General features: G+C 42.0%; 4 protein-coding genes across 6 annotated transcripts; 2 read left to right on the forward strand and 2 right to left on the reverse strand.

Annotated features, from left to right (window-relative positions):
• Positions 1-38: 38 nt before the first annotated feature.
• Positions 39-2,597, forward strand: LOC128887478 (repetitive organellar protein-like). The gene is made up of 7 exons (XM_054143431.1): positions 39-219; positions 295-370; positions 445-925; positions 989-1,973; positions 2,034-2,162; positions 2,233-2,394; positions 2,463-2,597. Exons 1-7 carry the CDS (start codon positions 182-184, stop codon positions 2,488-2,490), a joined length of 1,899 nt encoding a protein of 632 aa, XP_053999406.1. The 5' UTR covers positions 39-181; the 3' UTR covers positions 2,491-2,597.
• LOC128887519 (vacuolar-sorting protein SNF8) lies at positions 2,343-3,427 on the reverse strand. Its single transcript, XM_054143512.1, has one exon. It carries the CDS (start codon positions 3,410-3,412, stop codon positions 2,657-2,659), a length of 756 nt encoding a protein of 251 aa, XP_053999487.1. The 5' UTR covers positions 3,413-3,427; the 3' UTR covers positions 2,343-2,656.
• A 314-nt stretch (positions 3,428-3,741) lies between these two features.
• LOC128887530 (RING-box protein 1A) lies at positions 3,742-5,044 on the forward strand. Its single transcript, XM_054143538.1, has 5 exons — positions 3,742-3,909; positions 4,074-4,101; positions 4,207-4,328; positions 4,438-4,523; positions 4,672-5,044. Exons 1-5 carry the CDS (start codon positions 3,742-3,744, stop codon positions 4,682-4,684), a joined length of 417 nt encoding a protein of 138 aa, XP_053999513.1. The 3' UTR covers positions 4,685-5,044.
• A 108-nt stretch (positions 5,045-5,152) lies between these two features.
• Positions 5,153-14,173, reverse strand: LOC128887476 (proton channel OtopLc-like). 3 transcript variants are annotated; one of them, XM_054143427.1, is made up of 12 exons: positions 13,964-14,173; positions 12,754-13,009; positions 12,565-12,621; positions 12,337-12,495; positions 11,649-11,881; positions 11,407-11,576; positions 11,092-11,253; positions 10,597-10,863; positions 9,900-10,150; positions 9,640-9,773; positions 9,320-9,552; positions 5,153-9,244 (listed from the first exon to the last, which is right to left on the reverse strand). In XM_054143427.1, exons 3-12 carry the CDS (start codon positions 12,579-12,581, stop codon positions 8,954-8,956), a joined length of 1,917 nt encoding a protein of 638 aa, XP_053999402.1. In that variant the 5' UTR covers positions 12,582-12,621; positions 12,754-13,009; positions 13,964-14,173; the 3' UTR covers positions 5,153-8,953. The 3 variants fall into 3 exon arrangements, with proteins under 3 accessions (XP_053999402.1, XP_053999400.1, XP_053999401.1); XM_054143425.1 differs by having other exon boundaries at positions 11,407-11,881; XM_054143426.1 differs by lacking the exon at positions 12,754-13,009 and having other exon boundaries at positions 11,407-11,881.
• Between the last annotated feature and the right edge of the window lie 1,345 nt (positions 14,174-15,518).

Here is a 15,518-nt window from a genome sequence, read left to right on the forward strand (position 1 = left end):
ATGCTATTACTGCTAGATGGTGCTACTATTCATTATAGTGAATTGACACTGATGTATGCCGCGTACGGGTTGACAACACAACCGATAGCGTCGTAAACATAAATTAAATAAACCATTTATCTTCCACGATGGACTCTCGATTGAGATAGTATTGTAAAATATAAATTCTTCTAGCGATAAAATGCTTGATACGGAGCAGGACAATACTTTGAAACAACGGTTAGTTTTAAGGTTATATTTAATACTACCTACATGTGTGACAATTACGTTTGATAAACTTCTTTTTACGTCTAGTACTGAACGAGATGTAATCCTTGAAGAACATCACGGGATTGTGGAGGATCTTAAACGAGATTTGCAATTATGCAAGGTATATTTTTTATTCATAATTAATCCTACACTGTACGCAATTCCAAATACTTATCGCGTACTTTTAATCATTAGGTCGAACAAAATAATATACGAACCGAATTAGAAGTTTTGCGAAATGAGAGTCACAAAATTGATGACATACGACAATCCTTCGATCGTATTCACGTGGAAGAATGCGATAACCAAGATGTATATAAGAAAGAGATAGCAAATTTACAGGAGCGTATCGCGCTGTTAGAGACCGAGAAAGATTCGGTTCTGCAATTATGGCATATTTCGTTGAATACTGTAAGTGCCTTGGAAGAAGAGTTGAAGAGACTTCGTATGGATGAGAGAGGTACACAATTTTATCAAGAACAGGCAAATGTTATTAAGAAAAGTTATTCTGAAGCTATTAAAATGTTGGAAGAAAAACTTTCTCAGGCTAAAGAAAATTTTATTAAACATGAACTGCTGTATCGGACTAGTACAGAAAAAGTTGAAAGTTTAAGTAAAGAAAAGAATGAACTTTTAGAGAAATTTAAAAGTTTACAAAAAGATGCTCAAGATAAAGGTCAGTAACACATATTTGTAATATTTTGCAATAAATAGAAACATCATTCTTATGTTTTAAAAGATAGGAATAATCAGGTGACAATAGAGACATTGAAAAGGGAACTAGCTTATGCTAAAGCAGAAACCAATAAAATAGTACAAGCCAAATTGGAATTGGAAAAAAAATTGAACGAGGTTAAGAGATACGCCGACAATATAATGGAAAAGGACAAGGAAACAAAGAATAAAATGACGGAAGCTATCGAACTGATCGAATCAGCGGTCAGGGAAAAGGATTTGGTACTTCATCGCGAAGCACTGGTTTTGGAAGAGAAAGCCCGAGTAGAGCATCGTTTAGCTGTAATAGCAAACGAATACGACGCGAAAATACAAGAATTAAATAAAAAAACTCAAGATGAAATTGAGTTAAACACAAAGAAATATATAACAGAAATTAAAGAGCTTAAAATGGAATTACAAGAAAAGGCAGCATTAGTAGAGAAAATTCAAAGAGAATTAAAATGTACCGACGAAGAATTGAGTAAAATTCGTAGAGATTCTAGCATGAAACTGTTGGATTATGAGCAAAAAACAAAACGTTTGGAACTTCAGTTACAGGTGTACGACGAAGCGATAGCTAAAAACAAGTACGATATGGAAATTAAACAATTGAAAGAAAAAATTACTAATCTCGAAGGTGGACTAGTTACTTCAAACGATAAGTTACAAAAATTAGAACAACATAGTATAGAAGATCAGATTAAAAAGGCTGATCGTGAAAGTAAGGACATAATGAAGCAATACTCGGATTTAGAAAGCCAATTGAGTAAAACATTAGGTGTTAAAGAAAACCTCGTATTGCAATTAAAATCGCTAAAACAAGATTTTGATTATGAAATACAAAGGAGAGACAATGAAAGACATTCTCTTGAGAATAAAATTCATGAACTGGAAGTTAATCTTCGGAAAACAGGCTGTACAAAGGAACATAAGTTACAAGATGCGATAGTCGATGAAACGAATCCGCATTTGTTCGATATAAAACAAAAGCGTACTTTGGATATAACGTAAGAAAATGACGCCAATTAATATTTTAAATAATATTTCATGTAATATTTCCATTCCAGGGTGGAAAATAAATGTCACTGCTGCCAAACAGTGTTCTCGGATCAAATGAATAAATTGCAGGAAAAATTTGATAAAAAATCAAAAGAATTAATTCATCATGTACAAGTTCATCAAAAACTAAGTAAAAAGTATGGATATTTGATAGATGAATAGAAAGTGATAACTTTTTATTGTTAACGATATTATTTTTTATTTTAGATGGAGGGATGAGGCAAAATTATTGGCAGTCAAATTTCAAGGAAAAACTAAAGAACTTAAAGGAAAAATAAGCACACTACAGAAAGAAAATAACGAATTAAGTACAGAATTGTTAACTTGTAAGCAACAAATGGCACAACATATGTTGCAAGACATACGACAGTATGTATTTAATATATTTTTATAATGATACTACATTCTCAAATAACTAAATATGTATTTCATTTTAGATTTAACACTACAAGTGAAATCAGGTGACAATATTTTTCTCTACCTAAACAAACTTTACATCAAATATCTGAATGTGTACATATTATAAGAGTATGTAAATTTATTTGCATTAGAAATACATTTTTCACTATAGATACTTCTTTTGTTTTTATTAAAAATTATCCATCTCTTAGTGATATAGTCGATATTGTACTTATTCTGTGGATGCAATACACGCTGTGAATAAACTTGGAAACCAATACAAAACCTCATCTTCACCTTGTTCATCCAACCATGCCAGTCCTTCTTTTATCATATGATCTAAGGCTTTTTGAACACGATCTGGTTCCCATCGCAAATGTTTACATAACATAGGCTTTGACACAAATGCATTACCAGATGTACTAGCTCCTTGTAATACAGCGGTATGGTCCATGCTTAATTCACCTGGCACAGATTGGACCATGTGTTTACCTCCACCGATAGGAACAACAGAAAATCCACTTCCAAAAATACGTAATTTCTTGGCAGCTGCTAATAAATCTTCATTTGTTATCTCTTGATGTTGTTCCTTACGACCTCTAGCTTGAATCAATTTTGTTCTAAGTTCATCCAATGAAATCAAACCACCAGTTTTATAATTTGTAGCCATGCAAACTTCAACGATTTGCACAGCAAGTTCATAATAGAAATCTCCTATGCCAAGAACTGACCAAAAGCCTTTTCCTGAGGCTAAAGGATCTACACCAATTGATGCACACATCTCAGTAAATTCCCGTCGAAACCGTGGATTTTTTTTAATATCACTTTTATGCTTTGTTGCAAATTCCTCCAGATTCACGCGGAAAGTTTCCATCTGCTTCGTCATTTGCTCGAACTGATTTTCTTGGATCTCCGTACCTTTATCCTTATATTTTTCCTGTTCCAACTTTTGTTTTTGAATCGCGCCAACGCCTGCCTTACGCCTCATCGTATAGTATAATTTACGATGCGATTCAGATCATAAACATACGATGAAAAATCTTCTATCCACGCAAAATTACTCAAAATTCCTATCCAGCTCTCAAGCGATCGAGGTAACTGTCATGTTTTTTTCAGTAATTAGTAGTTCCTCTTACGATAACATAACCTAATATCGATACATTGTCACCATCACAACGTGAACTTTTGTTATCGATACTTTGATTTTCAAATATTTCTTAATAACAAGATTAAAGTATTAATTTTGAAATAGTATAACACTCCACCGTATAAGAAAAATATTTAATGAATAAGTAAATGTCTATCCTAATCCAGTGAATGGTGCGTCGTACTTGTACTTTCAATCTCTTACACGAGATGTCAGTTGGTTGCCATCAACATCAAATTCTAAACATGGCGTCGGCAATGGATATCGACGATGAAGAAAGTGATTTACCAACTTCTAGTAGCAGTAAAGGAGAGAAAAAACGTTTTGAAGTTAAAAAGGTAAGACAAAATTTTGCGTACATGTTCTACGAAATATATACGAATTTTATACACTTTATTAATATGATTGTTAAATTCTAACCTTATTATCGCATTGTCATTTGTACTATACTCACATGGTTTGTATCAAGGTTTATTTAAAAGTACGAAATTCTACGTTTTAGTGGAACGCTGTGGCTCTTTGGGCATGGGGTATGTATCAAAAAATGTTGTTATTTTTATTCATTTCTGTCAATTTTCATTTTGACATTTTATGTACGAATTTACTATTAAGTACACGTTCAATTATTTTTTCAGATATCGTGGTAGACAATTGTGCTATCTGTCGTAATCACATAATGGATTTATGTATAGAGTGTCAAGCAAATCAAGCATCAGCTACTAGCGAAGAATGTACCGTAGCTTGGGGTGTATGCAATGTACATATTTCATTTTTACCATTTTTTTTTACGATACACACTTAGTATCGATCGCAGTACCTATATAGTTTTTTTTTTTATTTTAATATTTTGATCATTTTTTGCATAGCATGCATTCCATTTCCATTGCATCTCACGTTGGTTGAAGACTCGACAAGTTTGTCCACTAGACAACCGGGAGTGGGAGTTTCAAAAGTGAGTAACACCTACAAAGATACACATCTGGCTTCTTAATGCTTTTCAAAATCGTTTGTGCGTTCGTAGGAAAAGCACACGAGAATCTCGCGTTTTCCGCGCGTATAAATTTCTATTTAAGTAAATTATTTTTTTGCATTTAATTTAGATATGGACATTAGCAAAATGTGTTCAACTGCAACAAACATCGGAACCTTCAAGAATGTCAAAGCCGACGCAAGTTTAATTATGTGCGAACAACAATTAACAATTTGGTGTTATATTGGAGCAGAAAATCTGTAGCAAGCTACGAGTGTCAGCATCAAAACGAGAGAACTGAAAATTTGTTTTAAACGCAAAGTTTTTAGAATGCTACCGCACGAGCATCAAGTTTATACTGCGACATATATTCAGTTTGAAATGAAGACCTAAAAATAGGAGCTATCGAACCTTTCTTATTCTGTCGGTTACACATTATGTGACAATGTAACTTATAGTCGTAAGTGCTTGAATAAATAAAAACCATAAAATATGCAACATTATTTTGCTAAATTTATTTTCTACCTATACGGAGACCTATTTAATTACCGACGTACGCGTATTATCGGTACAAAACCTTTTGATGTTTGAAATTGAAACGGCTAGAAAGAGTATCTTACGTCGATTTTTTTTTTATCAAATCTCCCAATAATCCGCTTATCTGATTTTAAGAAATACCGTCTAGTAAAAGTTTTGTCCTCTTTTCAGGAACGGTAACTTTGCGCATCCTGCTCTCTCTGTCTCTCTCACTCGAGCAGCAGCAGCAGCAATTTGTATTCTTCAAATAGCTATCGATTTCATCGAAAGAACGTACTATAACGTCTGCTAATGTAACAACGTTTCCAAAAGGAATATTCGTCGCATCGCTTACTGTAAAAACTGAATATCAAAGTCATGCAATTATGGATCTATCATACAGGTTCAGATATACGCGCATTAGTTTCCCAAGATTTAGATTTTCGAAGCGTTAAGTAAAATCAAACCCACCCAAGTAGCATTGATAGCTTCCCATAATAATAGCTTTTACGTTGCATCGGCCTGCATGGTTGTCCTACTCTTAGGCTTTTATCATTAATCCGTGCTATTACGGGTAGGTGGATTCCCAACGAGACATAACGGCCGCATATCGCTGCGACCCGTGACGTCACCGACGAGACCAATCGATCGCTTTGAAATCATCTCGGAATCCCTTTTCCAGTTCCACCGTATTCAAGAGGTACGAGAGCCAATACTTATCAAGCGATAGAACGCGGAGCTCGACGAGCCGGCTTCTAATCCGGGTATACAGCGAAAATTACATCCTCGACGAGCAACTGACATTCACGCGTAGCTGCGAGGTAAGAGAGCATTAGCGAACTTTTCCAGCTTTTGACTTTTCTTCGTATCGTCCGCGACCCCAATTTTATTAAACTTCTCTTTACGCGAAAGTAAACATGGTACGATACTTCCGCACAAAAACAGGATTCGTTTAAGTCTTCGTTTCTTTAATTAATCGCATTTCCCATAATCTTGAGATCACACGATTACATCTCGAACATTTTCCGATGATAGAAGTTGTCGAAGAATACAACTTGAGGCTCTAAAGCAATTTTTTCAAGCAACTCCTTAAACTTTAATTTTTCCATTATGTAAACAGTCTCGCATTTCGAATAAATCGCAATAAGCAAACGATATCGATAATATCGCTGGTCCGCGAGGCTCTTCAGCAATTTTCAATTACACATTCGGATTCGAACTCGAATTTCGCTCCGCTGGTAAATATTTATAATCGAAATATTTAAAAAAGGTGATCCTCGTTCGGCGATGAGTCCTGCTCGACGGGGATTGGGAAGGTATTGGGAGCCGTGATGATTGGATGAATGTATAATAATCCTGCGTATTAAAGTGGCGTTCGAATGATTTTCCGAGAACCGGTTTCGCACGATACACCGTAACCGGTAGTTGCTCAAAATATTTACCTGGGCGTCAGAGATGGAATATAAATACGATTTGCGTCCTCGCTCCCGAGATACAGCGCGATAGAAGGATCGGTTAGGGCAACGGCCACAGGTAGATAGAAGGGTGGCACGAAAGAGCTTTTGGGTGGAGGTAAAATAGGGTGGGAGTGCGAGTCGCGAAGGCCTCATTTCCGGCGGAAACAGAGGTTCCCTCTCCCTAGCAGCGAATAGTCACCCTCTTGCCTCTCGTCCTTCTTGTCTCGTCCAGATGGCTGCAAAGATCAATCGAATTAAATACATTCCCGAGGATCGTCCAATCGACGACCTCCGATGCTGGTTTTTGTCTGGTAGTTGTTCTGCCAATACCGCTGTCGTTCATTTTTCCTCCGCGCACCACCGACAGGACCGAATAATTTGCTTCTCGGTGATTGTTTCTCCCTTCGATCCATGTTTTTATTTCTTCTTTAATAATGCCGGTTACGTCGCGGCGCAGCAGACATATAGAAAATTCATTAAAGCTCCGCGTACTTAATTGGGTCGAGATAAATATCGCCGCTTACCCTTTACGCTACGCATTCACGAGATAATTTCGTTTCGAACGGCCCACGATTTCGTGTTCGATATATTTTCGTTGACCTAGTAATCGTCGGCGGACGAGAAAATCGCGTTACGTGTACTTTCGCGGAAAATTATTTTGCCGTTGTATTCGCGACAGTGGAAAGCGTTTTTCCGTTGCCAGCTGGTGTAAGCGCATTTCATCGAACGCTCTCCGCTTGTTGTACGTTATATTATTTAAAAAAAAGTTCCCCCGCCGGTATAGACCATCCATTATCCGCAACTCCGATAAATCCGCCCAGGCGTTCCAGCTCCTTCTGTTTGGCGGATATATCAAGGTTCGCCTCGTCGCGGCGCCGCGTTCTCCGTCTTCTTGCCACCTGTTCCCTTTTCCATCACGGACTTTCGAATCGACGGGGGGGTTTTAGGGATGGATAGGTAAACCCGATAAATCGCAAGATTTCGCCGTGGTCAGCCGCGACGTCGCGAAAAGTCGCTACTTTTTGGAAGAAGTGACACGGAAACGTAGGTCTACGAATTGTTTCAAATCTTGGGTTTTTCTTAAATCGTAAACGTTTCGTATTCTATTTCCTTTTTGACACGAAATCAAACATAATAATTGAAGACGAAATGCATCGAAGATTCGTCGCGAAATTCTGGAAGCCACCGTTCCGAATAAATTCTTGAAAACGAATCTGAACGTGCGCTAACGTTTCCCGTATTCAGCTAGCTCTGGAAATCTAGGATTTCTCGTGCACTTCGACGTAGAAAGATCTCTACGCGTGTGCTGCAGATTGTACCCGTAGTAGTAGTGGTGGGTTGGCAAGGTAGGGGTCGTAGGAGCGGTAAATCCTCGTTAAATCCGCAAAAAAAAAAGTAACAGAGTCTATGGCGAGCGTTAGGAACCGTTGACGCGGTAGTAACACCCTTTTTTTCCGTCTATCGTCGAAGACTCGCGTTTCTTGTATTATTCTGCCGAATAATTACAATTATCCTAAAGCGCTGAGGGGGGTGTACTAAATGTAGTTGTTCGGTTTACTTTTAAATTCGTTGGGAAATTTAATTGTACGATGTAGTACGATCGAGGTCCGCAATCACGATTCGCGGAAGGCAGGAGGACAGTAAGTGGAGCATTAAGTTCGAAATTTCGGAACACGGCGTACACGGCTTGGTTGTATACACGGTATTCTTGGCGGACGAGTTCGAGAGCACTCGATAGGCTAAGTAAATCAGAGGCCTTTGGTCAAGAGTAGAGCCTCCACTACGTTCAGGACGGGTGCGGGGAAGCAATAGTGGCGGCAGGAGCAACAAAGGGTTGGCTAAGAGCCTCTTCACCCACCGTTCGCTCGCTTTCTCCAACCACCGAAGCATCACCTACTTCTCGCTGCAGCGAGGCTTGGCTGGCCCCGTGATGTGATTGCTACCAAATGTGTTTACCGTAAACCGTATCAAACTGTCGACCTCCACCATCACCGTTACTCCGTGTCTTTTCCCATGTACATCGACGAAAGAGTACGCACCTCTATCGATTCGGCAACCGTGGCATCCTGTCGGATGTCTCAAAGCATCGGTGCAACCCCTCTTATGTGCCTTTTGTCGCGCGCTGGCTTAATAAAAGTTCCTCACGGGAGCAGGGTAGCAGACATCGCGGGGAACTTTGTTCTTCGTGCCCTGTAACGTTATTATTTGCGATAGACCGCTTGCTTTCTCGTTTGTCTTCCTTGCGTTTTTTCTATTTTTAATAACCTGGTAATCGAAGGGATGGTTCGAGAGGAACGCAATTTTCGCCATGCTCGTTCGAATTTGTTTTCCACGTAGCGCGCGACCTTTGAGTTAAACGATATTCGTTGTTTATACAATTCATGGATGCGTAAAGTACAAAAGAGACGCTTCTCGATCGTCCGTGATGGATCGATGATTTCAATACGGTGTTTGCAGTACGCTGGTGGATCTGCACTTGTAACAGGTTTTCCATATCTCGAACAGGCATATGGCGGAGTGAAATCGATAGAATATAGCGAGCGGCATAGAAACGTGCGTAATGATCGTCCACGCCCAAACGCCGAAGAACTGCAAATGATCGGGTCTGACACCGGCGCGGGATTTTTCAAGAGTGTTCACCGTCCACAGGGCGATGTTGACGACTATCAGGAAAGTGATCAGCTCCTTGCCAGGCTTGTCGTTCTTCGAGCAACGTCTTCCCCACGCGATCTACGAATTTCACGGAAATTGAAAGCGCTCGTGTGGGATTACTACGATCCTCGACGGTACGATCTAGTATCTTACTTTAATGAGCAAAGTTTGGCTCGTGCTCTGTAGCAGGGCCAACAAGTCCGTAAAAAGTGACAGCACCCAGATCTGTCCCATCGTTAATACGTCACCGACGACTCCGAATAAACAGTGAAGATAGACTCCAGCTTGAGCCGCGGCCAATAACGTTGTGTCCAACTCGGATGGCTTGATGATCTTTTGCTGTAAGGCTTGCAACTTCAGAGTTCCAGCGATAGATGCAATCATGCCTGTAAGTTTCACGTTTACAAACACGCTACATGGTTTTACAGAGATTACAGGTATACATATTACGATATCGTGAAATGGTTATCTACCTAGCGCGAGTATCGTCGCGTCTAGCGCGGTCACCTGTACGATCGCTATGTTCATTTTGGCCTCCTTCAGGACGAAGAACATAATCAGGCTTAGTATCGTCGCGGCGACGACCAGAATCCCGCCGAAAAGACCCCTGAAAAACGTTACAGTGATAAAGCAGAGGTGCACGCGCACAGACGACGCGTTTTAAAATCTCAACGATATCGCATTAACAAATTAACGGAACGGTCTTATCGATTTAATTAAATTCCTGGCTGACCTGTGAGAGTTGCTGCAATCTATGCTAAGATGATACGAAGATCTCGTCGGTGTCTCGCCCTTTGCATCGATCTTCTCGTTCACCCTCTTCCACATCTCGAACAGTATCACCGCGCAAATTAAACTGAATTCGATTGTGCATGGAAAAAGGAACGGACTCGCGTCTCTCAAAAGAGATTTCAAGATCCCATCCTCATCGTCGTGCGTAGGGCCCAGCTGATCGATTTCGTGCTGCGTCTCCTCGACGAGCGCCTTGGAGAAAACAAACGGAATGGCTGAGAATGCGTGAAAAATTCACGATTCCGCCGTTCTCGTACAAGCAACATCGAACCGAGACTATCGAAGCTATAGAATTTCTGTTAATATGTATCACGTTTCCGCGCACGTGATTAAAATCTCGGTATCGGTATAATTTCGATGCTGACAAACACGGCTACTTCGATTACCCCTGGAAAACGGATACGAGCCTCTGGTCACCGTTGACGGGGTATACGTTTCCGCAAACGTTGGAATAAACATTTGGCTCGACTTTGATAAATGCTAAATACGGTTTATCGATACCGCGTTCGAATTAAAAGATTATCGAAATGTATTCAATATCAGCGGTATTCATCCATTTTTCGCTTCGGACCGTGACGTTACATTTTGTCAACGATCAGTGTTCCAAAAACAATTACTGTTACCGTAAAGATGATTACCTGTAACCATTCGCAAAGGTTGGTCGCAATCATATGCATCAGGCCTAGTTTCGCGAGGGCCGTGTGTTTGGACAGATTGAGACTTTTGCTGTTGAGGAATATGAAGTGCATTTGAGCTGTGACCAACAGCAGTCTGGCACCCGGTGTAATCGCCCTAAACGGGCCGGAAGCTATTTCCGCTCCAATTTGCAATCCCGTAAATACCAGCGAGCCGGCGCCAAATCCCACTGCGCCGAGCCTTAGACAAAAGCTGCCGTATTGTTGCGTCTGGGGAAGAAAGATTTCATTGTACGCGGTGCGTAATTGAACGCGCCATGCTAATTAGAAAACGCTGAACGAGCCACGGATTAGCGCGGTCCTAACTAGGCTATCGAAGTGTTCCCTTATACTATTCTTTTATACGTGGCATCATCGAAAGAGAACGATCTACGATGTGTCCTAGATTTGATATTGTTCAATTCTGAAAATGTTTACAACCGAACATAGAAATATTACCTGATCGATGTTCTCGCGTTCGCCTTTCTCGTTGAATGCAAAAGTCTGCTGTTTCTTCTCGTTCTTCTGCGTCAAGTTTTTCACGGCTTTGTCCCTCAGCACGATGACGTACATCGCGATCACGAAAGCGACGCTGACCAAATACAGATAGAGGTAAAATCCCTGCCGAAATAAATTAGTTTATTAGTTCATAGAAGTTGACCGTTGGCGAAGCTCGTGATGTTTGAGTCGTTCCGCGTCAAATCGATCACTCAATTCATTGGCGTTGAGATATGACGTAGTACGCGAAAAACGTGAGGAGTTTTCGTCACCGACCTGACTCAGAGATGGAGGGACTTTTTGAGTCCCGCTGGCTGAGACCGGCACGGCGATTCCAATGACGATCAGTAATTTCGCGTATAGGGTGCTCATGATCGATATCATTTCCTTGTGGCATGTTCGCCTCTCGGCAGATTTCTGTTGTTGCTCCACGATCTGCTGTTTAGCTGTGAACAAAGTTTCGGAACATTCTCGCAATTGCAAGATGTTCGCACTATTGGAATGCGCGATGCCCTTACTTCTCGCGGCTTCCAGAGCGTTCATAGGTACGCAGGCCGTGTTGACGGGAGTCAAAGGTAAGAAGTTCGGTCGTTGCTTTTGCGCGTCGTCGTACTTCTCCATGTGACTGTGATTGTTCAGAAGCGGCATTTGCCCAGCCTTGTGCCCAGGAGGCTGTCCCGTTAAGAATTCTTGATCCTGGGGCATGCAAGACGGCAGCGACATGTTGCTGCCTATACCTGAAATCAACGCTCTGTCGAAAGGAGAAAACGTTACCATTTAAAAAAATGCAATTAGTTTGAATTAAGATGGCGTTGTAATGACTCGTAGTGTTTAGTAAATAGAATGGAATTAATTGTACATCATTAAAACGCATGTAAATTATGTCGACCGCGCTCTTGTTAGACAGACTGTATTCACGAAAGCGCAATGTCCGTCGCTTTCGCACCGATACACTGGACGATATAAATTTAAACGAATCGGTGATGCATCCCGCCACGAAAATATTTCGCTCGAAAACTGAATTCAATGATCGTAAAATTATACGCTACTCGCGTTCCAGTTCGACCGCGTTTCACGGCGCACCGTGCGGGAGAGCTATTTTATTTTAGCTTCGATACGTTGTTAATAACAGAGGCAGTGATTCGCGCGTGTCCCCGAGGATGAACGAAAAATACGAAGGAAAATTTGAAAACGAGTCGATATTACCCGAGGAGACCTCTTCTATGGTTTATAATGGCAGTCAGAGACATGCTTTGTCTTCGGAGGTGCGAGTTTCTTCCTCGAGAAGAAGCGAGGTAGTCTTTTCCATCGGCATCCGACGATAAAGGTATCGATGGCATCGCGTCCCGATTTCTAAAGTCGGGACTGTAACGTTGATTCGATCAAAATTATGTCGCACTGCGTCATGAAAATTTGATTCCAAGCGTTACTTACTTTGTCGTAATATTCATAGTCTATCGATGCTCTCCTAAATCGATGAATGCAAGGAGCCTGAAAAAGATAACGCGTTCATCCCATTAGCGACCAAAATGCAAGTTACTGTAACGGACTAAACGCGATATCACTAAGCAGCGTGCCTTCCCTTCGTCTTATTATCATTTCGGAATACCAGAATGTACGTACACGCAACGTACGTTGAAAGTTCTTTTCTTCTTTCTTCTGACAAACGTTGCGTAACAATCGTTTCGGTTTATTCACCGGCAATGCGTCAAACTTTCTAGTTCGTTCCGGGGTTGGGTAAGCTCGCCGTGCTGTATTTGCTCGGCTGTTCTCGCGTAGAAAACTTGGAAATTTATTCCCGGGAAAATTCGCTCGCGTTTTGAATTTTTAGTAGGCTGGCCAACTTCTTTCTTCGCCGCGCTTCGTCGCGTTCAAGCGTCTAGAAGAAAGCGTTTCTTTCAGCCTCGATCGAAAGCCCGGCGGCAACAATTTTTCCGAACACCTTCCAATCTCTGGTACGAGGGAGAGTCAACAATTCGAGGTAACTCTCGTTAAAAATGCTCGTTTTCACTTTCAGTCCCCTGCGTGTAATCTGAAATAGTTTTTTCTCCAATTGTGGAAGAGTTTGCGCAACGAAAGGACTCTATTGAAAAACGGTATTACCGCGAGGTTTCTATTTTTGGTATACCAAGTCATACGAATACGTTGGCGGATAAAATTATTGTCTCACCCTCGCGACGTGGAAGGCTCGTCGGAGACGAGTGTATTGTTCTCGGTCGGGACGCGTAGCTCGTTGGACGCGTTGGAGACGATGAACTGGAATTCCTACTACATTGGAGGCAATTCCCGACTTTGTGTCGACGGTACGGTCGACACTAGCTGTCGTGTAACCGGACCAACTTCCCCGACTCCTCTATGAATCGCGTTAAACGAATCCCGGTGAACCGTGGCACGTTATCGGCGCGTCAGTCGAGGGAAACGGTCCGCCGTGGGCTAGACTCGGTAATGCCCAACTGTTCTCGCGACGTGAATCGCACAAAAGCCACTTCTAGCGTGCCTTTGCGGAAAGGCAACCGCTTTCATGCGTCCGTCGACGGTGCGTCGCGCGACGTCGCAGCGAAATCTCGAGCAACGAGTATCTTTTGTAAGCTGCACTCGTTTTCGAGCGATACTCTCCGAGGGACAGAATCCATTAACAATGCAGCTGAATCGGTAGAACGGTCGTCGAACGAAAAGTCCTTATTCGAATCCTGGCACCAACATTCTTGGTAAATAGGTTGCCGAGGTATACCGCTACTCTTTTCCGAACGATAAGCGTGTCACGTGTCCATCAACGGATAAATGCACGAGTGACGATCGAACGCGTTGCATAATACAACAGACGCGATATTACCTTTCACGTTGACAAATTGGCTGATGTCGTCTTAAATTTGTCCACAAATTGTCGCTTTGCGCAACAAATCGGTGTCAATTGGATGAAGCACTGAACCTATCACAGTTTTATCGCGCCATCGTCACCGCTTCCGTATTCCGAAGAAACTCGTATCTATCTTCGCGATTAGACAAATTGGTAATCGTCGGCGCCTTGGACCGTGGTTCGCGCGCTTCTGATGGAAAATACGAAATGATGCAGCTGCTGTACAAGGCGGCGCGGAAGGTCAACGACAAACAGACCGATGTCGCGAAATTAGCGAGAGATTGCGAGAAACGGTGGGAAAACGCTCATTTTTGTACAAATGGATCGCTTAAATAGGGACCAAGACTTTGCATTATTAACTCGATCGGTTCAACGACAACACGTTCCCCCACTGATTTCCAAAATGAGCGATGCACGATATTCTTCGTTACCGAGAGAAATCGGTGTCGCTGAAAGCGCTGGAGAACAAATTGGCAAGGGTATAGCCACGAAAAAGTTTTAGCTTTCGCATTCCGCGAATTGAATGGACTCGATGAAAGAGGCGAATCGACTTTGCGCACCACTGTTCTAAATGAATGTAATTCGTCGTCCGCGATTGTTTATTTATGCGGAATATTTCGAAATGCGGAATGGCGGTACCGCGGCGATTCGGTGGCCCCGACATTTGCATTTGTATTGCTTGATTACCTCGGAATTCAATTTCTCTCGCGGTTTTAGGAATAATCGGAGCAAGAAATCACGAACATATTTGGCATTTTCAGCCCCTAAAGCCGTTGATGGTTCGCGCGGCTCGCGGGAACCGATGATTATAACGTTACGGGCCATCGAATCCCGCGGATCGTGACGTAAACGTAACGAGTGTTCGCGGCATCTGCGTTGATCAGGAGACATGTAATCGGCGTCCAGGTCGGTGCACGCGTATCTATACGTTCTCATAAAGGCGGCCGCGCGTTCTGCATAATTTTACGAGACTTCCGCGGCGATCGGTGAGTTTATAGGCTGATTTTCTGACGCGTAATCCGTACAAACGAGCCGGTTGAGTGGAGTGTAAGCCGTTGATTAACAATATCATCATCCGCGCGAAACGGCACGCCGTGTTTGCCGAAACAGTTCGAAAATTTAGACCGTGCTCGCTAAAAGGCACTAATTGTAGGTGCAGCCGATAATAGTTAGTACTCGGAGCCTAATTATCGTTCCGATGCACGAGTCGATCGATTCGACAAATCCTGATTTGCGCTAGCACGTTGTTGTCCTTGTCACTTTCGTTCTCTTCCGCGCGAACAGCCTCGGCGACGCCGACGGTCTGTTTTCGATTAGGCGTAAACGATTCCATGGTTACGCTTCTCCCTTTTCACGGTTCGGTCACCGCGAACAATCTACGAAAACAAAGAGTGAAGGATCGCGAACGGGACCCAAAGTGACACAAGCGTGGATTCGATTCCCAATAGGATTCGGGTTGACGAGAATAATTCAGCTAGATCCGCCGGTTTGACGGGAGCGCCGCGCTGAATAGTGATGTTCGGATTAATAA

This window comes from Hylaeus anthracinus, unplaced genomic scaffold (assembly GCF_026225885.1).
Source record: "Hylaeus anthracinus isolate JK02 unplaced genomic scaffold, UHH_iyHylAnth1.0_haploid 11989, whole genome shotgun sequence".
Classification (NCBI taxonomy): Eukaryota; Metazoa; Arthropoda; class Insecta; order Hymenoptera; family Colletidae; genus Hylaeus; species Hylaeus anthracinus.